This window comes from Hippocampus guttulatus, chromosome 23 (genome assembly GCF_054856545.1).
Source record: "Hippocampus guttulatus isolate MCC_2025c chromosome 23, RoL_Hgut_1.0, whole genome shotgun sequence".
In the NCBI taxonomy this organism is placed as follows: domain Eukaryota; kingdom Metazoa; phylum Chordata; class Actinopteri; order Syngnathiformes; family Syngnathidae; genus Hippocampus; species Hippocampus guttulatus.
The window spans coordinates 4,889,765-4,916,839 of record NC_141283.1 but is presented as its reverse complement, the minus strand read 5'-3'; the positions used below and the strand labels follow the sequence as shown (position 1 = coordinate 4,916,839).

General features: G+C 43.9%; 1 protein-coding gene across 8 annotated transcripts; it reads left to right on the top strand.

Annotated features, from left to right (window-relative positions):
* Positions 1-23: 23 nt before the first annotated feature.
* On the top strand, positions 24-26,881 carry LOC147185843 (intersectin-2-like). Of its 8 annotated transcripts, none has more exons than XM_086104252.1 (40): positions 24-153; positions 2,759-2,905; positions 3,059-3,113; positions 7,308-7,397; positions 7,485-7,548; positions 7,832-8,001; positions 8,941-9,129; positions 10,278-10,377; positions 11,786-11,934; positions 12,047-12,110; positions 12,273-12,410; positions 13,624-13,730; positions 13,832-14,094; positions 14,393-14,542; positions 14,628-14,768; positions 15,080-15,167; positions 15,271-15,410; positions 15,968-16,048; positions 16,275-16,681; positions 17,412-17,619; positions 17,674-17,828; positions 17,936-17,999; positions 18,360-18,475; positions 18,556-18,596; positions 18,669-18,835; positions 18,916-18,949; positions 19,018-19,148; positions 19,810-19,906; positions 20,100-20,291; positions 22,931-23,052; positions 23,708-23,814; positions 23,893-24,076; positions 24,366-24,464; positions 24,538-24,705; positions 24,813-25,025; positions 25,095-25,216; positions 25,654-25,736; positions 25,836-25,919; positions 25,989-26,162; positions 26,485-26,881. In XM_086104252.1, exons 3-40 carry the CDS (start codon positions 3,080-3,082, stop codon positions 26,637-26,639), a joined length of 5,091 nt encoding a protein of 1,696 aa, XP_085960378.1. In that variant the 5' UTR covers positions 24-153; positions 2,759-2,905; positions 3,059-3,079; the 3' UTR covers positions 26,640-26,881. The 8 variants fall into 8 exon arrangements, with proteins under 8 accessions (XP_085960378.1, XP_085960375.1, XP_085960374.1 ...); XM_086104249.1 differs by having other exon boundaries at positions 3,059-3,140; positions 19,021-19,148; XM_086104248.1 differs by having other exon boundaries at positions 3,059-3,140.
* Positions 26,882-27,075: the final 194 nt, after the last annotated feature.

Sequence of the window (27,075 nt, the reverse complement as noted above, 5' to 3'; positions counted from 1 at the left end):
AATGACTTCCGGCTTGAATGCCGGGCTCCGCCCCCTTCCAGTCGGCCGTCGGCCCCGCCTTCGACACTTCCTCGCTTTGCTCTTTCCTCCGCTGCTATCCGAATTGCCCTCCTGTGGATGTCTTGACTACCGGCCGCTTTTCCTCCGCAACAGGTAAATACCCCGTTAGCAGTCGTTCGTTATGCAACGAATATGTTAGTGCATTTGTTTCTTAATTGAAATATTACTATGTGCAAAAGACAGCTCCGCGTGTTCAACGTACGGATAGACACCGATCTGAGCTGTCTTTTTTTTACGCGTCTGAAGCCTGACACTTTTCATTTGCCTTTTTTTAAAACAAATATTGTCTTTGTTTGCTGGAGACAAACAGCAGCCAGCCTTCGAGCCTCATTCTCAAGTCAGTATATATTGGTGGGCCTCTCTTCCCATCTGCTTGTGCTAGAAATGCCACATGATTAGGTACACTTGTTCATGACATTCTGCATGACACCCCCCCCCCCACCATCACCACCACCTCCCCCAAATAATAATTCTTTCACCTAAAAAATATCTTTATTGTTGTGACACCGGTTTTGCTTTCCTGTAAGTTGAATTGTTAATTCTACTAGTCAGTGGTTGATGTGACTCTGCCTCACAATTTTGAGGTTCTTGGTTCGATTCCGAATCCCTCCCGGGTGAAGTTATTGAAATGTCAGATTATTATATACACAGAATTGGCCTAACAATCTATTGGTGTCATATATATTAAATGGGAAAACAGTGTCAAGCAACTATGAAAATACTGTTCAATTTGTTAAGAAGGGATTTGGTGTAAAAAAAAAACTGAAGATAGAAACAAATCCACTCAGAAGAAAAAAACATGGAGTGCAACACTATATAGTGGGGAAGGAAAAAAATGAGGCTGCACCTGGCCTCTGGGCCTTAAGTTTGACACCCGTGCTCAAAATGAGTGATTTGTTACTGTGGCCTGAGAGCTCATCAAGGGTGCCACAGAAAATCATCCAATTTCAATTTAAAAGAAATATGTATTATTTGCAAACATATCTTTGTTTGTACATCTATGCCAGTGACATTCACTGACAGGTAAAGCAATTAAATGCTTTTCCGTTAGACGGCAGGATTCCAATTACTCAATTACAATTTAGCTTGCGTATCCACCTGCTGCCATTTGTGAGTGAGTGTATCAGATTTTTGTTGATCTAACAGGTACATTCGAGAGTGAACTGAGACCAAATCATTATTATGTCAGTATTTGTTTTTTTTTTGTTTTTAATGTTTGGTGGCATGCCGTGAGATTTTTCAAAAGCAAAACAAGTGCCTTGGCTCAGTGCATGTGCTCAAGCTCAGGGGTGTCAAACTCATTTTGGTCACAAGACCACATTCTAGTTCTGGTTTCCCCCAAGAGGGCCGTTTTGACTGTTTGATGGCATCGTCACATCTTCACATGCTTATTTGGATGTACCCTACCTCTCTCCTGAGTGTCAGCAGCGATTGCTGAATTTTTTTTTTTAAGGCACATCTTGTGCCATTTTTGCATTAGCTATTTGTTGTTGTGATGTGTGACATAAAGCAGCATAAGCCAATCGGATTAGTTACATTTGTGTTGTTCATAGAGGACCCAAAAGGAGCTTTAACCTTAATTTATGGCTGCACCAGCACAACAGGGGGGAAGTGAATATCACTGTGAATACAAACACACGTGCACACAGCCTTCTTTCTTCCCAGTGGCTTGGCCAAGCTTCCTGTGCTCGAACAGGATGGTCTTTCTATGCAAAGTGTACACACACACAGGCACAGAACGATGCACACAGAGTGATGCATTGATAGGCACATCCAAGCGCAGGTGCCAATCAGCATGCAGGGCGAGTCCGAGCGTCGTCGAAGTGAGCGAGTGTGGCTTTACGCGACTCACCCAATCGAAGCGAAAATTTGAATTCAAATGTTTCCTGTCCGGTTCGTTAGTGTTGTTTTGAAACCAGAAGGGCAGAGGAAGAAAAAGAAGGAAAAAGAGGCTGAGAGGTCACTCTTATATAGTTGACACCACTCACTAACAACACACCTTGAGGCACTCAAGTTCTTGTCAACCAGGGTGGATACCATTGCCTTGTTTGCACAAGAGAAGAGAAAGTGCAGCACAGTTGCCGCAGTGCCGTATTTTCCACACTATAAGGCGCTTCGTAGTATAATGTATGGCCTATTTTAAAACTGTTTTCATATACAGGGGGCACCGCATTATAAGGCAGCCACTATTGTAGAAGCTATAATAGTGGTTGCGGTTGCATTATGCAACCACTAGATGGAGCTACGCTAAAGAGAATACAATACAATACAATACAACACAGCTTTATTTATAAAGAGCTTTCACAACCGCTGTAGCAAAGCGCTTTACAGAACAGTTAAAATACTACGTCCAAGAAATCTGAATCTTGATCCATATATAAGGCGCGCTGTCGGCTTTTGAGAAAATCAAATGCTTTTAGGTGCGCCTTGTAGTGCTCAGACTATAAACCGACTGAGACTTTCTGATGGCAAAATAATCATTTATTTACAGATAACTAAGAAATGTGGCAATTGGCGAACTATATCACGTTTTCATCCAATTTTTATATGATATATTAATAGGACAATAAATTCTGAAAAGATTTGATAGCAACAGCCTTATTTTCCATCTTGTGTGAAAGATGGCTAGTGTACAATTTTGATCCCTTCTTGTATTTAGGCATATTAACAACGTAAATGTGACTGTCTGCATGAAAAGAAAAATCGCTTCTGTTGATCCCGGGCCGAGCCACGAGGACGAGGCCGAGGTGGATGTGGACGCTCGACGCACAAGTCGTAAACGTCACCGGGGGAATCAAGACAGACAGCTCAGGCCGCCACCTGCCCTCGGACACGAGACAAAGACGTACGCTGCCTCCCATCAGAGCCTCATTTTTCCTTCTTGTAGTTGTTGTTTTTCTTTTTCTTTTCTTTTTTCTAATATCCTATCTTTACCACACATACACGCAGACACTTGGTCTACTCACCCAATCATGTTGCCTGCTCTCCCTCTCTGCAGATGTCTGCGAGCTAGCCAGCCATGCAGAGGACACCTCCACCTGCAGCCATGGACGGTAACAAAGCACATGTTGAACTTGAAGGTAGACAAACGGATCAAGTATGACGTGTGTACAAATCGGTTTTGGATTGCTACATATTGTCCCTGTCGGCTGAATTTTCCAAAATTGTAACTTTCCAAACATTGCATCATTGAAGTTAGTATTACATTTTATATTACAGGGCACGTAGAGTCCCCTGCCAAATTTCTCTGCACTCATTTGGTGACCGACCAAGTGTCCTTCTGCACCAAAGCATTCCAGCTATCCGTTTTTAACCAAACAGGCTTAACCAATGGTAACGAACGATTTTCACTCAGCATTGTTTAACAAACATCCACTTTCTTGAGGTGTCATAATGCTGCATGGCCCTCACAGAGTAAAGGAAAAGGTGCAGTTTTTACGACACCTCTCAGCTAGTTGAGCCTTGAGTTCAGAGATTCGTTCTGAAGCGATTTGCAACACTTGCAATTAGTTTATAACACCACTCAACACATTTTTACTCCATTTTTTAAATCAGTGATGCAAGTAAAGTTTCCCTTTTTTTGGCGCTGATTCCAAATCTGGCCTTGTATTCGTCAGGTTTTCAGAATTATAATATTAAGAATAATAATATAATCCAAGTAATCTAATAATATATTATTCATTCATTCATTTTCCGATCCGCTTATCCTCACAAGTGTCGCGGGGGGTGCTGGAGCTTATCTCAGCTGTCTTCAGGCAGTAGGTAGGGGACACCTTGAACCGTTTGCCAGCCAATCGCAGGGCAAATAATACATTATGTAATATTTATAAACCCTTTCGGGAACAGCGGTTAGTTACTACAGTGGACAGCTTATCATGTTATCAGGTTACAGGGTGCATGAAAGGGTTAATTAAGGGTTCTCCCTGAAACGTCATAGAGATAAATTACGATGCATTTTAAAATCCATATTATGCAAACTTCAAAACAAAAACTGAAAATATCGCCATTATGCTAGATAAAAATGAAAGACTTTTAAGGGAAAAAAAGTGAAAAAAAGATTTAAATTGACCACATTTGGACATATAAACCTGACAGTGATGAATGCAGCAGTACGTTGAGATCACGACGTACAATGTTGGCCAATTTTGATCCATATTAATCCTCCCCCCGCATTGCACTTCACGCTTCACAAATTCCCCGTGTTAATATTTTCTCAGTGGAAGTTTCCTCAAAGGATACAAGACGTCCATTTTGTATGGACGGCAACCTCAGGGTCATTCAATAAAGGTCAGCCCCTAAAGCCAATTTATCCAAGCATCAGGAAATTGGGTCGACATATCTGTCATTAGTAGACCCACAAACACATCTCCGAAGGCATATATAAAAAAAAGAATCAGCAAGTCTGCCATTTTGGTGTGAAGTGTTCATTTTGATTCGCCATAAAACAAAACCAAACGCGTTGTGTGTGTCATGAAGTTGCTGTCCAGGAAGTGATCAAAGTGTGGAAACCATACTTGACCCACTGTCTCTTAATTGCGCTACCCTGATGTCAAGCCATGAGCAAAACTGGTTTGCATCCTTCGTCGCAATCAACAAGCAGGCAAATATAATTTGTGCGTCCCTGGTTGTGGCGGTTAGTATGTAAATAGTCAGGAAGGTAACCACGTGGTCCCAACCCCCCGAGGGCAGGCAGGCAACCGAGGCTGATCTATGGAGGTTTGACTCAACACGGCACCAAGACAACAAAGGGAAACATTGCAAATGAAATTCCGCACAGGAACCTCTGCTGGGTTCTATTTCTTCAATATTAACAGGAGGACCCGTGTGGTTTGAGCGCTTGTTTGTTTGCGCCGTTGTAGCACTGCGGCACAGTGCAGCTCGCGGCCGCGTAATAGAACGTCGGGAAGGACGGAGTGGATGCGATGATTATCTTTGATTGACATCTAAGGACTGCGGACTTGACCGTTGGTCGAGGTCCGGCCACCGCGAGGCACTAGTGTGCGCGCAGCTCTTCTGCCCGAGAGAGCTGGCAGAAGTGTTTGTCCAGCTGACTGGAAGATGAAGAATGATATCAAGGTGGTTGCACACGTGCCTTAGAACCTTGGTTGTTTTTTGGGAAGAATCCGTTTGAAGAAACTTGACTCTAAAACCGTTTCATACAAAATCCAAAGTAATATTTTCCACTTGTGTATGTATGGAATTCCAACCAAACAGTTCCAGGTACCCTAAAATATTTAATGAAAAATTATAGAGAATAACTTTAGTGCGGCAGAACTAAAACAAGTCAATGACTAATGAACTAATAAATAAATTATATATATATATATATATATATATATAATTTTTTATATTATATATTTATATTTAAAATAAAATAAACGAATCAACACAACTTATGTGTTGTGTTGTGTTGTATTATTTTGTCATTTTATGTTAAGTGTTCTTATGATGGCGGCGCGGGCACCCGCAGCGGCTCCTCTTGTTGTCTGTTGAAGAGGGAGGAAATTTCATCTGTGCTGGAAACAGCACATTTGACAAAGTTGTACTTGACACTTGATAATGAAGTGGATAAATCGCTTTTCAGGTTCGCTATGTTAAGAAATATCCTTACCTTGAAAAGGTAAATTACTGGCAAGTATCAAGTCATCAATTCAAAATAATTCATTGTGCCAAACATTTGACCTTTTCGTTTTAGACCATATGCAACGTTTAGCTCTCTTGGCTGCTGACGAGTAACGATTTCCACCTCCTGGCATGGAGGCTTCCTGCAACTGCCACGCCCTTATTTAACACAGAACCTCAAAAGCAGACTTCTGACTGAGCGTCACTTATCTTCTCTTCCAGCTTCCCAGTGAGCATCCGTTAGCTTGCGAATGCTCCCGAGCCCGTTAAGGAGCTTTGCCGCGTGCCACTTGCAGTCCCTGCGGGGCTGCGCCAAATCCGACACGCCGAGTGCAGTAGTCACATCCACCGGCGGCCGATTAATTACCTCAGCTTTTGCTGACAATGCCAGAATGTGGGTCAGCCTGTGGGAGGAAACGTACCCGCGCAGGTGTTGACCATGCTCACGTGGGGCAGAGTGAGCGGCCTAAATGAGGAAAGCAGGTGAAGGGGGTCAAACGCACCTTTCTTCGTGACCGCAACCTTGCTAGATGGTGTTGGTTCTCGTCTACTCCATTTTGAACACATTGCTGATCCAGTTTCATCCAGAGGCAAGATCCGGGGGACTCTGGTGTGTGCGTGCCAAGATGGGATGTTGGGGTTACGTTGGGAGAAATTCCGTCATTGGCAGGCTGGCATTTCCTGAAGTCGGTGAAGCCGATGAGTCAGGATGCTAAATGGCATAAAAGGCGTTATCGTTATCATTCCCAAGGTGTCGCAGTGCAATAAATTCAGATCACTCGAACCTAGTAAATGGCATGCTGGTTTAATCATTTGCTTATGCCATGATGTAAACTACAATGGTACTTTCACTTGTAAGTTGAATTCATTCTGTCAAATTGATATGCAGCTGAGTTGTCGTGGGAACATGATTTGTATGAACTATCCTAACGACGAAATGATTTGAATAGAAAATTCGGCTGGGGTGAAATGTATAATGCATAGGTTGCAATGTTTCGAATTGGAATATTAACAAGCGAGACATTTGCATGTGTGAATGACGCATGAGTTTGCGGGCGTCCAAGAAAGTGATTGATGAATCCATTGTGACAACTCCAACGTCCTGACACTGAATTCTGACCCGTTAAAAAAAAAAAGCAGCTGGGCTGCTTTCAAAAAACGGTTGTGGCATCGCGTTGTAATTGGCTCAACTCCCCCTGTGACTAATTGATTGATATCTCCATCTTTTCCACTTGTACAGCTCAGCTGCATGTTTAATAGCCACCCTGAAAACTGCCTTGAGATATGCGGCAGGAGTAAAAGCAGCTGACTGTGGATTTTTATGCATTCAAAATCATTGCCGAAAGACGCATCAAGGGCGGACGTCGGCTCGTTTGGGAGGCAAATGGTGTGGCGCAGGCCAAAATTTGTCCCCCCAAACTTTATGTTGTGCGTGCCCTCCCAGACGTGGTGCGCGGGATGAAAATGACATTTTATATGAAAACCTAAAAATTATTTTAAAAATGATTCATTTAGTTTACTATTCTTGATTTCGTTTTTTCCTTTACTGATTTTTTTTTTCTTTTTGGAGTAATGTTTTGAATGCAAACTGTCTATTTAATGTACACGTGACCTGTTGTCTGCAGGTGGATCAGTGTGGTCCATCTCGCCAGAGGAGCGGGGGAAGCACGACAAGCAGTTCGACACCCTGGCCCCCGTCCTCGGCTACGTCTCAGGTATTTACGTACAAATGTCTTTTGAGCGATCCTCTCAGCTGCTAGTCCCACCAGAATGTTCTGTGACCTTTGTTCTCCCGTCTGCAGGTGAACAAGCCCGAGGATTCTTCCTGCAGTCGGGCCTGCCGCCGTCCGTCCTGGCCGAGATCTGGTGAGTCGGGGCCTCTCGGCTTCCTGGTTGATTACAAATGGAAACGCTATAACCGTACAATTGCTTCCATTGTTTGGCTGTGTTTTTATTCGGTTGCTTGCTTGGCTTCAACTTCCTGTACTGTTCTTACTTCCTGACCCACCTAACAACCATCTTAGTTACACCAGGCATGGGGATCACTCACAGCTTGCCCAGAGATTCGGGACAAATGCAGCATGCCGTGCATGTCTTGAAGACGATTTTATTTTGTGCGAGCGCTTGTGAATTGTGACGTCTCTTTCAGGAACCTCGCCGACATGGACGGCGACGGCAAGATGGATAGACTGGAGTTCTCCATCGCCATGAAGCTCATTAAGCTGAAGCTGCAGGGCCGGAGTTTACCCGTTGCACTGCCGATGGGCTTGAAGCAGCTTCCTGTTGCTCAGGCCCCCCACCCTCCGTCGGCCCGCTTCGGTACAAAACAAAAAAAAAAAAAGGAGTGTGACTCATGTTTCAATGAAATGGAAAATTGGCGGTACATTTCTGGAACTTTTCCAGTAAATTTTCACAGAAATTTGACAAGATGGAGGATTTTCAATGTAAAGTAATCCCTCGTTGATTGCGGTTAATGGGGACCGAAATCAACCGCGATAAATGAAAATCCGCAAAGCAGTGACCCCCCTCCCACGCCGTATAGGTACATGCACATGTGTATGAGTATAAAAAATATTTATAATGTTTTGCTGACTTTCGCTGCTTCTCGCGGACCGTTTGTGGACTTTTTGCAGACTTAAAAAAAAGATTTATTTTTTTTTAATGAATATGTTTGAAAAAAATCTGCGATGCACCGAAGCCGCGATAAACGAACCGCGAAATAGCGAGGGATCACTATTACAAACCTCTATGGGCTTTATGCAAATGTATAAGGATTACTTGGAATTTGGGGGCGGTCATTGATGATTGAAGCTAAATTAACAAAAAAAGTATTTTTCGATTTGTCCTACATTTAGTGCAGACACATCAAGGCTATACTGTTGTTTGCTGACTTCCTCCTCACTCACTAGGCCAGGCCTCAACCTTGAAAGCCACACATTGAGTCACAAATACAACAGAGTAGAACATGGGAATGGCAATGCCAAGTTGACAAAAATGATACCTGCACTTCCCATGCATGTTTTGTATTGGCATTATGCTTTATGCAAAAATAATTTGCGGCTTTTCGTCGATCGCAGGGAGTTCTGGAACATAATCCCATGCAATAAATGTGAGACTGCTCTATTTCTTAAATTCCCATGGAAATTTACCGAAACGCCAGTCACACTCCTTTTTTGACTTCTGCATCTCTGAATGTGCCCCATTTTTCAGTCACAACTGACCCTGCATCCTAACCCACTTTCCACGTCCCCCTTGCAGGGATGGGCTCTTTGCCGAACCTCTCGTTTGGCATGCCGCCGCCGCCCATGTCCGCCATGTCCATCCTAACCCCCATCCCCGCTAACACTCCCCTGCGACCAGCGCCGCCCATGATGACGCTGCCTCTGGCCGCCGGCTTTCCCCGCTGCCACCTACACTTCCTCACCCCCGCGCCTCTCATGGCCACAGGTCGGTTCTGCACGAGAAGCCATTTTGGGGGCAATACAGTGAATCAGACGCATTACTTTTACTGAGTAACTAAGTTACCTCAAGTTGGTCGATTTGAGCTCAGCTTACTTTGACAGTATATTCGCACCTAAAGGACGGTTTAATTTTCAATGAACTTGCGCATGTTTTGGACATGTGGAAGGCAGCTGGAGCTTCCCTAAAGTAAACCCACACAAGCCTTCATCTTATTTTCTTCTATCTCTCACCCCCCTCATCTGTCCTTTGGCTGCACCCGATTGGCTTGTGTCCGATTCCAGGCTGCGATACGAGTGCTCTGATGAGGCGCCCCGCGCGGAGTGCAAAAAGCACTGCGACTGTAATCTCGCGCAGGCAGATAAGATTAGACGTTCAAGGTTTACAGGTTGCCTGTATGAAGAAAACACAGGTGTTGTTGTCAAGTACCCCCCCCCCCACTCTGAATGTCAGCCTTGAAGCCGACCTCCACCGAGGCTGACCAGTCCGACTGTAAATTGTCACGTATGGCTTTATACATACATGTCCTCACCAAATTCGCAAGGTCATTTTTAATTGTCGTCTAGACATAACACAAGAATGTGGAAAAAATGACATTGCACTTAGAAAAATGCCTGTCAGTAAAAGTGTGATTTGTTTTTCACCTTTTTTTATTTCTAAGGGGTGTGAGTTAACTCAGGATGTTGAATGGAAGTGTGATATTTAAGTGGAGTGATTTAACTATACTTAAATTGAGGGGTTTTCTCCAATGCGTTTTTTTTTGAGGGGGGGGGCGTTGTGTCTGATTTTTTTGGGATGTTGAAGGGTGGGTGTTGTGTTACATAACACGTTTTGAAAAGACAGATATGAAGCATCATAGATTCATTTTTACAACATTGCAACGCAAGAATAAGAATATGTAAGGAATTATGAAATATTTTCAAAATGAAGAAAACAAATCGTAATTTAAATGACATATTTCATGAATTTCTTGAAAAATAAACAAATGGTGAAAAGTTTTCAAAATTAATTAATACTAATTCTCAAAGGTGAATAATTTGGGGCTCAACTTTGCTAGTTTGTTGGTATTTTGAGGACGTGGTAATTTCACCAAAAATGTGTACCAGTTTCATTCTCCTCGTGCTGTTTTCTCGCAGGACTCCCTCTCTCGGGTTTTTCCTCGCCGCTGACGTTTTCTCCGCCTGGCAGCAGAGGCATGTCTCAGGCCAACTCTCTCGTGGACCTTGGATCCAGCAGGTGATCCAGCAAATAAATCCGCCATTAATGTCTTACTATACAAAACATTGAGAAAAGAAAAGTTGCGAGTTGACAATTGATTGAACGCCATAATAGCTGGGCAGGGCAGGAAGTACTTTTGTCTCAAATCAGATGAGACAGCAGGAAGTTTAGAGTGGCAAACAGAGCGGAACGGGAATTTGCCCCGTTTCCTTTCATACAATTTATTCACTAAAATACCCATGTGGAGGACATTTAACATTCCAGACTGATATTGTTTACACTGAAATAAAATGCTTAGAAGGTAATCCTGCCTTTTTTGTGGTTGTTTTTGAAAACAAAACACTGCCCGAGTGAGACATAATATGGTGTAAACTAAGATGTCAGCTCTAAGCTTTTTGTGACAATGGTATCTAATATCCTCGATCCTCCTTGGTAGCTTTGTTAGCGTGCATGTTTCTTTAGGGAACAGGTTGGGTCTTGTATCTGATTTCAGAGTTTTGTATGGAGTCCTCACCTCATGCGAAGATGTTCAAACAAGTGCCAGGAATGTGTGTACAACTCAAGTCACTTGCCTTTGTATCAGTCCTGTTTCGAAACACATGCAGTTTGAATTTTAACGTGACTTCATCTGGCGTTTCCCCCCCCCCCCCCCCCCCCCACAATTTGAAAACAGTTCCCCGTTTTAACATGTCAATAGTCCGTAGGCGTATGTCAAACTGCCCGAAGGACACGTCCTGTCATCAGTTTACAGGACGGCCGCTCCTCGGGACAGTGCTGAAATTTCTCTATTCATTGGCAATCTGTCTCAGCATGCAATGATGAAGAGCAAAGTTTTTCAAAATCCCTTTGTGATCTTTTCCGGCGTCATCCAAAATTTGCAACAATTCAGAACTAATTGACTGCCCTTGACGGTAACATTATCCGCACTCCAAACATTGCCACCGATGTATATGTTTTAAGCTTCTACCTAACAGTACTGATGGACAAACGCCAGTAGATGGCGATTATTTTGGATTTCAGGTTGGCACAGAATACATGCTAAAGATTAAAAGGAGACTGAGCTTGTCCCATCGATTGTGAAGGAGAGAAAATGCCAACATGATGCGAGTCGGATAGTTGAGGAAACTCCATTTTGAAAACAGATGGTAGTGAATGAGTTAACTTTTGTAGGTTTTCCGAGCGCCTTTTGTGTGAGGCATGATTCACAATGCCTCTGGAAGATAGCAAACACAAAACCGTTTTATTTTTTAACATGGAAGGGCAGCTTAACTCTTGGAGACGTGCTTAACCGAAGATGTTCTCAAACTTTTCCCACATTGCACTGTAAATGTTTCCAGTGACAAAAGTATTTTAGAATCAATGAATCTGATATAATAATGTCTATGCAGATAGTTAGTCCGCCCTCTTGTTTTTCTGTGTTTTTGAGTTCCAGCTCTTCGTCCACCACTTCGCTGGCCAGCAACTCCCCCAAGACAACGGCAGGCTCGAGCGACTGGGCCGTGCCTCAAGCGTCCAGACTCAAGTATCGGCAGCAGTTCAACACGCTGGACAAGCTCATGAGCGGCTACTTGTCAGGTACGGCTAAATTAACAAAATGGCTGCCTGACTACTCAAGCAGGCAGAGAGTTAGAAAAGCTGCAGTCAAAAAAAAAAGTTTGAGATATTTTTGTTGGGGTTTTTTTTTCAGGAGCTCAAGTAAGAAATGCACTGATTGCATCCAACCTTACACAAACTCAACTGGCTACAATATGGTGAGTTCATCATTTATTAGACTATTTTGAAATGACTTCTTCCTGCTGTATATTTTTTGTACGTGATTTTGTTTCCTATTTTTACTTATTTATTTATTTTTAATTCGATTAATTTTGATACAAAAATGACATGAACGCACCTTCTCACTTGTGTCTTTTCAGGAACCTGGCAGATGTGGACAAGGATGGCCAGCTGAGGGCCGACGAGTTTATCTTGGCGATGCATCTGGTGGATACGGCCAAGACAGGCCGCCCACTGCCGCTCACCCTTCCCCAAGACCTCATACCGCCTCCTCTGAGGTAACATGCCACCGGAAAACTGCTCCAATCACTGTAGTCATCCAGTGGCAGCAACTGTTATTTTTTTCATGAATTCTAATAGACCACATCACATTGACATGGCACGTACTTTCGAATGGCAAAAGGCAAATCATGATCAGGTGGCACAACTATTAAACAAAGCCTCCCCTGTCATTTAATCACAGAAGAGTGATTAACTCATTCAATCCCAGCCATTTTCACTGGAGCAAGCCCCTCAATCCCAGCGTTTTACCGGATTTTGACTGATCTTGCAAGGCCCACAGGATATTTGGTTCTAATGCTATATAAACATGGAGCCTACCAAAATAAAGTTTGGACTCTCTTCTTCCAGCAGAAAAAATCTTTTTCCATTCTTCAGCAATTGGCATGACAAAATGGCTATGTTTCATGGAAATGGCGATTCCTGGGCAAAAAACTGAGAAAAAGAGCTTTTTGTAAAAGCATGCATTTCAAGCACGTGAGGCACCACTGCCACCTACTGGTCGCTTTTTAACATGATTTACAATGCAAACGGCTAATTCTCATTCAGATTGCATCAGACCCTCCTCCTCTCTTTGACGCAAAAAAAAAAAAGACTTAGACGTACAAGTATGTCCTTGGTAGGCGGGGCCTAATTTTAAAAAGACGTACAAGTACGTCTTGTGGAATGAAAGAGTTAAGAAAACAGGAGAAAAGGCCGAAATGCTGATTTCAGCCTTGTTCTCTACCGAATGTTTGAAGTGTCAGTCAAAAAGGTTTTACATGAGGTCAACTGCTTGGGTGCTTGGGAGGGTGACCTAACACAATACGCAATTTACATTTTGACAGCTAAGCTGATTCAAAACTTGACATGGTGGGAAATTCATATATAGTGAGCATGTTCTTTTAAAGACGTTTTTTGAAATTCAGGAGATAGCAATTAGTAAATGAGTCTATAGCAATTAGCAAATGAGTCTTTACCCTACCATTGAGTGGTTCTTTTGTTGACTAATGCGGTTTGATGTACAGTCTGTTGGTCTATTTTCCTGCTATCTAAATCAGAAGGGTATGATGGATAAAGCTTGGGATGGTATCTCCTCCTCAACAAAGGATTCACGTCAACCAAACTTGAGGCAGTGATTAAACTAAGACTCTAAAAAACAAAACTTCAGCTCAGCAGGGAATGTACCCTAGCGCCTATCATTTACTCACAATATGAATCCGTCTATTGCAGAGGAGGCCTCAAGTGCGGTGAGCTCGTCAACGGCACCGGACCTTACAGTAGCCCCTCTTCAATTGACTCACTGGAGATAGAACCTATCCTAAAGAACAAGAGCAGTGGTATGTTATTCATGTACCGTCACATAAGCGGCTAAGATAAAGCAAAAGGCACTTGCCGGGTCACGTGATGACCAATCCCGCACAACTTTTACTTTCTCCAGTTTCCTTTGAGGACAAGCTGAAGGAGAACTTTGCGAAGGGCAGCGCCGAGCTGGAGAGGCGGAGGCAGGCCCTGGAGGAGCAGCAGAGGAAGGAGCGAGAGCGCAGGGCCCGTGAGGAGAGGGAGGACAGGGAGCGGCGGGAGAAGGAAGCCCGCGAAACCGAACAGCGCCGACGGCTGGAGGAGGAGCGGCGCCTGGAGAGGCAGCGCCAAGTGGAGCGGCAGCGCGAGGAAGAGAGGCTGAGGGAGATGGAGAAGAAGGAGGTGAGGGTCAGGCTACGTTTTCAACTATCAGACCGACAATTTAGTACACCTTGCAGCCTACAATTGTAAAATAAATCCACGAGCACCAAACTTGTTGCAGTGGTGACGAAGCTTTTTCCTATCAGGGCACATTTCGGTTTTTATAAATAAATATATTTAAAAATAAATACATCTAAAAATTAATTTAAGTAATTGCAAACTCAAATGAATATGAATAATTAGTAACCTTGACTTTAAAATTGTGGAGTTAAATTTAGTGTGTTGAAATGGTGCCACCTTGTTGTTTTGGTGGCCACAGGCAGCCAAGCAGGAGCTGGAGCGCCAGCGTCAGGAGCAGTGGGAGCGTAGCCGCAAGGAGGAGCTGAGCAGGACGCGTGAAGGGGAGCACCAGGAACTCTCTCAGCTCCGAGCCAAGAAGAAGAGTCTGGAATTGGAGCTGGAGGCCGTGGTGAGGCGCTTCTCCGTCTGCCACCAACCACCCAGAGAGCGAGCGAGCGGACAGGCAGCTAAGACGTTGGCTTTATGCTGTGCAGGGCAACAAGCACAAGCAGATCTCAGACCGCCTCCGCGATGCCCAGAGGAAGAGACGCATCCGCAAGGCCGAAGTGGAGCTCATCAACCAGAAGAGAGACGCGCGCATTGTGGAGATCAACGCGCTGCAGCTTCAGTTTGAGGTTCGAATAAACATTGTGACACTCCTAATAATATGGTGCAGTTATCAATATTATTCTTATAATCATGATTATTATTATTATAACTTTATTAAATTTGAAACATTTGAAAAATAAATTCAAATGTCAAGATTTGTTTTTTTTGTCTTTTATTTTTGTGACTTTTTTTTATTATTATTAACCTTTTCAACACACACACACACACACACACACACCCTCATTACGGTTTAAATTGAAACTAGTATTTAATGTCCGGGACATATCACTAAATATGTAGATAACCTTGACTCACTTTTTGCATGTACTTGCTCTAGGACTGGCAGAAGAAGTTCTCCTTGCTGGTTCCTGAACAACAGAAGCTGACTGAGAAGTTGCGTCACATGAACCTCAACAAAATCTTACGTATGTCCACCCCCACCCCAAAAGCCCCAAACCTTGTCTATCACATGTGGATCAATACGGATGAAGGAAGTCAACTGTTGGACTTGGGTGGTGGATCTTGCAGCGGTGACGTTGGCCTCCCTGGCCGCCAACGTGAGCAACAAAGGCGTCAACTGTCGCAAGCTGAAGGACCAGCTGGACGCCCTGCAGAAGGAAACCGCAGACAAGCTCGCACAGATGGAACAGCACAACAAAGAACTCCAGGTCAGTGCTAGACATATTAGTAAAGTGGAAGGGCGCTGAAATTACATGCAGCACCTGTGAGCCTGGATGGAGTATGAATTGATACGAATATCATTGATGATCATCAAAAGTGACATATTTGGTTAATTACTTGCAGAAGTCAATATGGACAGGCAAGATTAGCTTTGTTACATGCTTCTGAAGAGGCATGGAATGACACAGACATGACATCACAATTGAATTGAGGATGATTTCTGCAAATTGTGCTGAATAAGCAAGTTTGAAAAATCAAAACGTATGGAAGAGAAATCTCACTTTACTTAATTCCATTTGTAGGGTCTTTGATACTTCACTGCATTTGCAAAACTTGTAATTTTTAAAAATTATGTTATCACAAACTATTTCTTTTCTGTTGTGTGTGATTTCTGGCACTGCTCTGCTTGGAACTGCATTTTAACTCCTTTCTCTCCCTTTTCCTTCTTAACCCTGCTTCCTGGATGCCTTTATTCATCACTTTTTTTTTTTTTTTTTACTCACATCATTCCCTACCTGTCCCACTCCCTTTTGCATGTGCTCAGCTTGAGGACATGGATGACTGTCTCCTGCGTGCACTTTTGTCTCTGCTGGCCTGTCTCAGCCAACTCTTCCTTCTCTTCAAGGTTCTCTTGCTTTGTTTGTGTTTAAGATGTTTTTTTTGGGCTCCACCCTCCACCCTTCATGATATTGTGGATGGTAAGTATCTGTATATAAAGTAAAATCCGCTGCGTGACCGATGCCCACCCATGCTGCTTCACCAAGACATTATTATGATTATTTGTATGTATCTGATCACATGTAACGAGCAGCCTGTCCAGTGACAGCTGTTTGCAATGTGCGCCCCGTCAGGAATTGAGGGAGAAGCAGGCCAAGCAGCAGTCCGTCCTGGACGACTTGCGGCGCGTCAAGGAGGAAAAACTGCGGGAGTTGAAGAGGCGCAGAGAGGAGGAAGAGGAGCGGCGGACGAGGATGGAGGAAGAGGAAAGACGCAGGAGGGAAGAAGAGGAACAGCGGGAGAGACGGCGGAAAGAGGAAGAGGAGCGGGAGAGGTGGCGGAAAGAGGAAGAAGAGCGGGAGAGGCGGCAGAAAGAGGAAGAGGAGCGGGAGAGGCGGCGGAAAGAGGAAGAGGAGCGGGAGAGGCGGCGGAAAGAGGAAGAGGAGCGGGAGAGGTGGCGGAAAGAGGAAGAAGAGCGGGAGAGGCGGTGGAAAGAGGAAGAGGAGCGGGAGAGGCGGCGGAAAGAGGAGGAGGAAGCCAGGTAGAGGACTTAGGAAGTAGGCTACTGCACTGTTCAGACGATACATACAAATGGAAAATCCAACACCTCTCATGCATGTATTAAATCTGCACTGTGTAATAAATTACAACTGCTGAAGTTTATATTCAGTACTGAAGTTTACTGACTGACTCTATTTATTCTTGACATCAGTGATTACTCATCTTACCCATTTCAATTCATTATAACACACTTTTTTTAAACTAGTGTGTGTGTGTGTGGGGGTAGGAGCTGTGTCTAAGAGGCTTTGTAAGTGTGTCCATGGCATTTTACTTACCACCTGAACGACTAGGTAGATAAGAAACAATAAGAAAACTAAGAATGAAACAACTACTGTGAGTGAGTGACTCAGTGAACTGCAGTAATATTAGTCATTTTTCATTGAAGATAAAGAATCTATGCCAGCATGTATTGTTGTATTGTCTGTGCGTGTGTGCATATGTGCATATATTGGTGCACATGCGTGTGTTTCTGCGTCCACGTGTGGTCGATCACGAAGGTTGGCTGGCTTGAAAAGTAGACCTTTGTCTTTACAGTATAAATGGGTGTACCACATCTAAAAGTAATTTGTGGGCTTTCCGCTCTGTTTCCCTCTTTTGGTCATTGTTTTGTTTGTGGTCCTCTGGATGGGTTGTAACTAGGAAAGTAAATTCCACATGTATTTTACATATTTGGCCAATAATTCTGATTGAGTTTTTTTTTTTTGACACAGGAGGGCAAAGCTGGAGCAGGAGAGGATGGTGAGGGAGGAGGCGCGTCAGCGGGAGGAAGAGGAGCGAAAAAAGAGGGAGGAGGAGAAAAGGAAGAAAGCACAAGAGGAGGCGCAGGCGGCCTCCAGAGTGACGCTTTACAAAGCGCTGTACTCCTTCGCAGCACGCAACAAGGATGAGCTGAGCATCGACGCAGACTGCCTCATCGAGGTTTGTTTATTTGCTCGCGCAAGCAGACGATTGTGATGAAACGAGTGCCTACAGGTGGACGAGCAGACGGTGGGCGAGCCGGGTTGGTTGTGCGGGAGTTACCTTGGAAACAAGGGCTGGTTCCCTCACAGTTACGCTGAGAAATGCACCGAGGCCGGCCCCTCGTCGCTCGGACCGACTTCCTGTCCGCAGCTGCTTCCCGTCTCCGGGTAATCTCAGTTGGGACAAGACCAAAAATCTTACACCACATCACCGAACGCAAAGTGTGGCAGCGACAGCACTTCTTAAATGATGTTTTCTCATCTTTACACTCAAGAGTCCCAGATGGCGAACTAACAGGTGACAACGGCACTCTTCCCCTCCAATCAGAGACATCACAGGTAAATTGTTCAACTTTGATTTGTTTTGGTCCATTTGTACAATGCTAAAAACTTAAATAAATAAAACTTCAGGGGAACTGCTGTTTCAAAAAAAAGCCCTGAAAATCTTTCTATTTTTAAATGCTAAGAGTATGTGGAGTATGCTTGTAGCGTTCAAACAGTGCATTGAGTCCAATTAGTTATAGTTTTTATCACAATTAGAATCATTTTTATTGGCCAAGCATGCAGAACACGTTAATCATTTTTAATTAGGGTATTTGAAGTAAATGTATGTCAAGGAATGAAGTGGGATGATTTGGGGAGAAAACAAAAAGTCCTTCAAAGAGGTCTTTGATGTCATTCCATTGCAAAACCACTCAGTTTCCAGGTCCTGTCCTGACTCAGGTCATGTCCCGCCGATCGCCCACCACCAACACCACTACCTCCTCCCAAATAAACCTCAACCTCTCGTCCAGCGAGGGTGAAATGAGCACAGAGTATGGAGACACACACAACACACACCAGTTTCTCTATCACTACCAACAGTTGAGTTATCAATGTGTCACTGTTGTTAAAGCATGGACCCGCTGGATGGAAGCGATAGTGTTCAACTTGAAGGTAAGCCAAACCCTCAAAGCTTTGCCGTCCCGTCTGACTTAACGCCTCCTTGTGTTGTTGCCCAAAACAAAGAATATGTGGCGCTGTACACGTACGAGAGCCCTGAAGCGGGCGACCTCACCTTTGAGGAAGGCGACTTGGTGGTGGTGACGGAGCGGGAAGGGGAGTGGTGGCAAGGGTGCATCGGCGATCAATCCGGCATTTTCCCGTCCAACTACGTGAGGCCTGTGGAGCCAGAGGTAACTTTAGTTCATGTGGAAGTATTGCAATAGAGGCGATATTATTACCATTCAGCTGCTTGTCACTTTATTTCTTTTAGGTGTCAAGACCTGGTGGACCAACCAAGAAACCTGGTGAGAATACAAAACTCTAACTACTCACACGGATCTGAATTCCATCGTGCTCTTCTCTGATTGGTCAGCAGAGATCGCCCAGGCCGTCACTTCCTCTGCTGCCGGTGCCCCAACGATATATCAGCTGAATCTGTCTCCTGGACAACTTATTGTGGTCCTGGCCAAAAACTCTACTGGCTGGTGGCTGGGGGAACTGCAGGTCGGTGTGAACGCACCCAGCATTTTGATTTACTGCGTTAAGTTCATATCAAGCCACCAATTAGAATTCGACAAATGTACCAGGGTGGCCCGGTGGTCCAGTGGTTAGCGCGTTGACCTCACAGTACAGAGGTAGCAGGTTCAATTCCAGCTCTGGCCTCCCTGTGTGGAGTTTGCATGTTCTCCCCGGGCCTGCGTGGGTTTTCTTCGGGTACTCCGGTTTCCTCCCACATTCCAAAAACGTGCATGGCAGGGTGATTGAACACTCTAAATTGTGAGTGTGGATGGTTGTTCGTCTGTGTGTGCCCTGCACTTGGCTGGTGACCGGTTCAGGGTGCCCCCCGCCTACTGCCCGAAGACAGCTGGGATCGTCTCCAGCATCCCCCGCGACCCTTGTGAGGATAAGCGGATCGGAAAATGAATGGATGGATGGATAAATGTACCAGTTCCTTCAATAATGGCCTCCACTCTACATAAACACTCAGACTTTTATCTATAACTACTGTAGTTAATGTTTGAGCAAGAAAAACATTTTTAAAAACAGACTTCAAATAAACTGCTTCCTTTTATCACCATAAGAAGTAGTATGTTTGGGAAGCACTTCCAGATGAATATTTTTTTTTACCGATTCAAGTCATTGTTTCCATTGTTTCTTTGCGCAGGCTCGTGGCAAGAAGCGTCAGAGAGGCTGGATTCACTCCTCCCACGTCAAGCTGCTCGGACCCTCCAGCAACAAGTTGTCCGCGTCACCTCTGCCAGGTCACAATCCATTTCTTAATCATCCATTTTAGTAGTACAATACAATACAATACATGCTGATTTATATAGCGCTTTCACAACAGCGGCAGCTGTAACAAGTAGACCTAAACTAAAGCGAGCTCTCGCGTAACTGAAGTACACGGACATTACGCATATGAAATGACCACTCAAAGGGCTTTCCGTGTCTCTGCAGTGTGCCAAGTCATCGCCATGTACGACTACACGGCGGCCAATCCTGACGAGCTGAGTTTCTCCAAAGGCCAGCTCATCAACGTCTTAGACAAGACCAACCCGGATTGGTGGAAAGGGGAGGCCGACGGTGTTACGGGCCTGCTGCCCACCAATTACGTCAAGATGACCACCGAGTCCGACCCCAGTCAGCAATGTGAGTACACCAAAGACCTCTTACAGACTTTAAAAATAGCACTGAAAGTCATCACATGAGAGAGAATGCCCTGCTGGTAAAATATTGTGTTAACAAACACATCTGATAATCCAAATTAGACTACATCGCTACCTCTTCTTGTTCTATAAAACCAAAATGAAATTGATCTTCGTTCTTGTAATCAACTAACATGTTTGAGCCTATTATCTTGGTGTGTGGGTGACTTCACGGTAATCTGTAGCCTACCTCCTCGTCTGACCCAGAAATACCCAAACAGCTAACATGGTCGGCCACCACATGTCAATAAGCCGTTTGCATTGTAAATCATGTAAAAAATCGACCAGTAGGTGGCAGTGGTGCCTCACGTGCTTGAAATGCATGCTTTTACAAAAACCTATTTTTCTCAGTTTTTTGCCCAGGAATCGCCATTTTCATGAAACGTAGCCATTTTGTTATGCCAATTGCTGAAGAATGGAAAAATATTTTTTCTGCTGAAAGAAGAGAGTCCAAACTTTATTTTAGTAGGCTCCATGTTTATATAGCATTAGAACCAAATATTCTGTGGGCCATGCAAGATCAGTCAAAATCCAGTAAAACGTTGGGATTGAGGGGGGTGCTCCAGTGAAAATGGCTGGGATTGAATGAGTTAATATGCTGGACCACCCAATTATTAACTTTTTGGGGAAGCTAACAGCCAACCATAAGGATGGTTTTGCTATTTTACATACAGCTATTACGGGATACATCCGATATACATTCAAGGAAATATATTTCTATACGTTTCTGTTATATTTTAGCATATTTACTACATTGACTGCTCTGAACATTTTTGTTTGTCAAATGGAATCCAAGCATTTACTAGAAGGTTCATTTATTGAACACCTGCGCCTCGTGGTCGTGTTAACAAGCGCGAGCGTGTTTAATTAGCATCGCTGAACAAATGTCAGCGCTCCACCCGAGGTAATTAGCGGCCATGTAACACTGACATCGACATGATTAATACGGGCGCACGTGCATGCCAGAGCCCCACATTAATATTCCAACTATATTAATGTCTCTGCTCTCTCTTTCATCTCACTCACCTTCCCCTCCTACTGCGTCATCTCTCCTTTGTTTCCTCTCCAGGACAAACAATGTGGGCTTTTCTCCTTCTCCTCCTCCTTTCACCTCTTCCTCCTCCTTCTTCCTCACCGCCCCACAACCCGGAATCCCAGCCACCTGCAGAAACAGAACCAGCCTCGCCTGTTTTATTTTTTTCGAGGACTTTTGCCTTTCATTTCCCGCACATTTTCTTGAACTAACTTTCACACCAAAACCCTGTAAAATTGCTGTACTGTAGCCATAAAGGAATATGTTGTATTTATCAGCTTTTATATAGAACCCTACTCAAGGTGGGCTAATGACATGGCATACTACAATCAGATTCCATATTTCTTCAAATAGATGCAGCACAGTTTCAGCGACAAAAAAAAAAAAAGATCACCCCCCTCAAATAAATACCTCCCTTATTTCTCTCTGTTATGGCTGTGATTCTGAAAGCGGAAAATTGCCAACTGGCGAAGAATCAAGGCATGGCATCTGTTGGGAGGAATTACAACATCTTTAGCCTCTTTTACGAAGAGATCCCATAAAATGAGTAACGGATCATCCGGAATGCATTCACAAGTGGATTGAATAATTGATGGACAGGTACAATTGCTTTCAACGCACCAGGGTGGGAGAAGTGATCAAGGAATGTTAAACTCCTGGCATTGCAGAAAACATTACAACCCGACCGATATGGGATTTTTGGGGGCAGATGGCAATATCAATTGGGGACTAAAAACCCAAACGCCTATCAATCGGCCAAAATATGGAAAATAAGGACATCAATATACTGCACATGAAAAAAAATATGATTCAAGGCAAAGTAGCAGAAAACTGTGAAACTAAAATGAGGATCTTTTAAGGATAAAAGCAAATAAGGACTGCAAACGAAGCCGTATCATCATCTTAGATAATGGCAGACATCTTTGTTAATTTCACAAATATAATTGACGCAATCTTAAAACATTGCATAATTTGGAATCTTCGCATTGTAAAAAGTGTAAAAAAAACTTTTTTCCCTCGATGCAAAGCATGATTTGGTTTTGCTATTTAAAAAAAAAATTCCCACTGTAAATGTGAAATGACGCCACAATATTGGCAACACTGCAGTATACTGTTACATGACTACCTCCATGTCAATCAGAAGTGAGAATTATTGTCTTTCTAAAGGCACCTTCTTGAGCATGATTACCTTATGTTGTGGTTTTGCTTTTCTAAGTACTGGTAATGCCCACAAGAGAGTAGAATAACGTGGGCTTCTATGTAACATAACAGCCGTACTCAAATGGACCAACGTGAACGCTTCCTGATGCCAGTTTGACAGATTTTTTTTTTTACTTTACACTTGTGTGACATCACCAGCAGAACCAACATGTCTTCCACTGTGCTCTTTCCCTCCATTCCGGCCTATGCAATCATGAAAGGTGCTCGCTTTCGCTTGCCCGCCACTCTATGTGCCTCACTCGTGTAAATGGCATGATTCACAAAGCTGATAATAAAGGAAGGTTTGAATACGGGTTGTGTTATCCTGTGTGTGTGCGCACGTCTCAAAGGGTGCGCAAACCTGATGACCCTGGACACGATGAGCCCCCGGGAAAGGAAGAGGCAAGGTTACATCCACGAGCTCATCCACACTGAGGAGACGTACGTGGATGACCTGGAGCTGGTGCTGGAGGTCTGCACGCACACACAAACACACTATTTAGTGTTCATGACATCATTACTGCAAAATGAATCCTATTTACCAAAAAAAAAAAAAAAAAAAGCCAAAAACAAATTATAAGATATCCTTTATTAGTCCCACACTGGGGAAATTTACAATTTATGCAACCATTTGTTTGTAAAAGCTAAATATCTTGTTTTAACCATTATATGTAAAATGCTTTAACTATTCTTTTAATTGGTGTGTAATATTTAAAATATATAAAACCTTTAAAATCTTTCATTTTTGAGATTGGCCTAAAAAAAACCTTTTTTTTTATAAATATTACATTTATTAAAACCATATTGTCTTTGATTGTTAGGGATTCTTGTACTTTATACATGCAAAAAATGAAACCTTATTTTTAAGATAGGGGGAAAAATGTATTTTTTCTTTGATTTATTCTTACCTATGCAATCAAATAAAAACCCTATGAATGGTGGACCAAAACATTTAAATACCATGTTTTCAAATTTGATTTAACTCATTCAGTACCAGCCAATTCTGGACCAAGTCTGAAAAGACGTTTAAAAACATCTTTGGGAGTAAATGAGTTTTAAATAGCAAACTGCTTTTAAGAATTAGATTTTTTTTTCCCCCAATTTGAAAATAATTTTGTATTTGTCAGGTGTTCTACAAGCCTATGTCAGAATCGGGTCGACTAACGGAAGAGGAAATGGGCATCATCTTTGTCAACTGGAGAGAGCTCATCATGTGCAACACAAAACTGCTCAAGTGCGTACGTCAACACCTGAGATGAGATGTCTTCCGTGTGCATGCCTCGTCGCTTCCATGTGTTTCCACGCTTTGCAGGGCCCTGCGTGTGCGCAAGAAGATAGGCGGTGACAACATGCCAGTGCAGCTGATCGGCGATCTGCTGGCGTCGGAGCTGACGCACATGCAGCCTTACGTCCGCTTCTGCTCTTGCCAGCTCAACGCCGCCGCCCTGCTGCAGAGCAAAACAAACAACCAGACCGAATTCAAGAACTTCCTCAAAGTACTCTCCTTGCACAAATATCCTCAAGTTTGACAAACATAACGCTGCGCTATCACTCAGTGGCAAATTTAAAAATATACTGTTTAATTTTTATTCATGAATTGAAAAAACAAGAGAGGTCACGAAAATCGTAGTACTGTAGTATGAGCATATAGTTGCTCACACGTGAAAACAATTTTTGAATATCCTGCAAACGCAAAAAAATAGAATCTTTTTTTGATTGGACGGAGATGTAAGATGGCCTCTCAGCATTCACCCACTAAGCATCTCTCTCCTCTTCCTTGAGCAGAAGATCGCCACGAACTACCGCTGTAAAGGAATGCCTCTGTCCAGCTTCCTCCTCAAACCCATGCAGAGAATCACACGCTACCCTCTACTCATCAAGAACGTAAATAAGGATGCACGTTTCAGCCCTTCGTCCTGTTGCTCCTTCTTGAATATATTGTATGTCGTCGCTTTAGATCCTCGAGCACACGCCCGACCACCATGCGGATCAATTGCCCCTCAGGGAAGCTCTGGAGCGAGCCGAGGAGCTGTGCTCGCAAGTCAATGAGGGCGTCAGGGAGAAGGAGAACTCGGATCGCCTCGAGTGGATCCAGAGCCACGTGCTGTGTGATGGCGCCATTGAAGTGAGAGGAGCCTCTTTCATATTATTTCTGTACCCTAAACAAAAAACTATTTTGGAAGTAAAAACGACTCTCGGGATGATCACGGTTGTGTCTGGTGTTATTGGCAGCACTTGGTGTTTAACTCACTCACCAATTGCCTGGGACCACGCAAGCTGCTCCACAGCGGCCGTCTGCACAAGACCAAGAGCAGCCGGGAATTGTGGGCCTTCCTCTTCAATGACTTCCTGCTCCTGACCCAGGGCGCCAAATCCTTGTCCTCCTCCGGGCCCGACAAGCTTTTTAGCCCTAAGAGCGGCATCCAACTCAAGATGTACAAGACTGTAAGTGAGCGCAGTCACACCTGTGTGATGTCGTTTGCGTCACTTGTTTTGTCTTTATTCTGTCAACAGCCGCTGTTCCTCAATGAGGTTTTGGTCAAGATGCCGCCGGACCCTTCGAGCGATGAGCCGCTCTTCCTCGTCTCGCACATCGACCGTGTCTACTCGCTCAAGACTGATACCTTGAATGAAAGGTGAGCACACACACTGGAAATGGACATCACAAAGTAAAGTGCCAGTTTTAGAATTATTGATGGAAACCCACTGCACTCTGAGCGGCACGGCCGAACCCGTTTGCAAAAAAAAAAAAGGGACACACCAAAGGCTGTTTTCATGCCCAGCACTAGTCCAAAGTGCAGCGCATGGGTAATTTGCTTTCTTTTAGTATTTTCGTCGAGAAGCGGTTAGGAACGGGCACTTGCGCCCTGAGTCGACCACCTTCCAATCCGATTGTTCGTGTCCGTCTGAGAAGCGTTTAGTTTGGCGACAGAGGCTCTCCGCGCTTTGCTTTCTAACCAGATGTACATATAAAATTATATACAGTAGTTGAGTATTACTGGAAATCAGAATATGCCGAGGTATCTTATCGGACTGTATCAGCATTTGCAGCCCTACGGTGTTGTTTTGCTAGGGCGGCGTGGGTGCAGAAAATCAAAGTGGCGTCTGAGCTTTTCATCGAGACGGAGAAGAAAAAACGGGAGAAGGCATATCAAGGTCAGTGCAAACATTAATTTGACATACTTGCCTTCATTTTGTCCTTTTGTGTCCCTTTCACATATCCATGTTGTCGTTTTGTGACTATGGGCTTCGTAGCGCGTTCTCTGAAAGCAAGTGGCATCGGAAGGCTCCTGGTGACTATTTCTGAGGCCCAAGAGCTCAAAGCTTGCAAGCCCAACGGTAACAATAATACAGTCACTAAAGTGAGTTGATGTTGTCACTCGCATCTGATCGCTCGCTTCCCTACAGGCAAGAGCAACCCTTACTGCGAGCTGACCATGGGGGCCCAGTGCTACACGTCACGACCCATAAGCAACACACTGAATCCCAAGTGGAACTTCAACTGCCAGTTCTTCATCAAAGACCTCTACCAGGATGTCCTGTGCATCACCATCTTTGAGAAGGACCAGTTTTCGCCGGACGGTCAGTGGACACCAGAATTGAGTCTGTCAGTGGAAAGTTTCATTGGATTTAATGACTACTTTTCAAGATGCTTTGTGGACACTTTATTAGGGATAACCTACACTCACGATATTGCAGCAGCCACAAGAAATGGCAAACTCACTATGTAGGGCACCGTTGCTTGATTTTAGAGTTATTCCGATCACAGCCATCTTTGTACATCCGAATTGCCGTAGCCAGTGAGTTTATAGCACAAACTGTAATTAATGTTTAGCGCATTCTGCTGGACGAGAGGTAATAATGCCACGGTGTCAAATTTTTTTGCCCTTCCATCTTTCACTAGACTTCCTGGGCCGTACTGAAGTTCCCGTGGCGACCATCAAGAAGGAAATGGAGAGCAAAGGTGCCGCTGGTCGTCGCCTGCTGCTCCACGAAGTCCCCACCGGAGAAGTCTGGGTCAAGCTGGACCTGCAGCTTTATGAGCCGCCACCCAAATGACTAATAACAATTTAAAGTCATAAAATGTAATATCACAAGCCACACATTCACAAGTGCCTTCACATACCAGCGACCTTGCCATGAGAATATAAATTGGGAGCACTGTAAAACACAAGTATAAACGAAACCTGTGAACCCGTTTGTACCTATAGGCTACAATATTAGGTGCACCGCCATCCACAATTAACTCATTCACTCCCAAAGATGTATTTAGATGTCTTTTCAGACGCCACACATTTAATCCCAGCTCCTCATTTTATATTGACTGTACTTGAAAAGGGTCTGAAAATAGCCATTTTCAAAAGGGCCTGAAAATAGCCATTTTCAGACCTTTTTCAAGTACAGTCAATATAAAATGAGGAGCTGGGATTAAATGTGTGGCGTCTGAAAAGACATCTAAATACATCTTTGGGAGTGAATGAGTTAAGACTTCCAT

What these genes read in the sequence shown, in the direction of transcription:
- LOC147185843 (XM_086104245.1), top strand. Translation starts at nt 3,080, where the DNA reads ATGCAGAGGACACCTCCACCTGCAGCCATGGACGGTAACAAAGCACAT. An exon ending in CGCTGCAGCTTCAGTTTGAG is followed by an intron (nt 14,769 to 15,079) that starts GTTCGAATAAAC and finishes TACTTGCTCTAG; the next exon opens with GACTGGCAGAAGAAGTTCTC. An exon ending in CAGCTGCTTCCCGTCTCCGG is followed by an intron (nt 17,829 to 17,935) that starts GTAATCTCAGTT and finishes TTTACACTCAAG; the next exon opens with AGTCCCAGATGGCGAACTAA.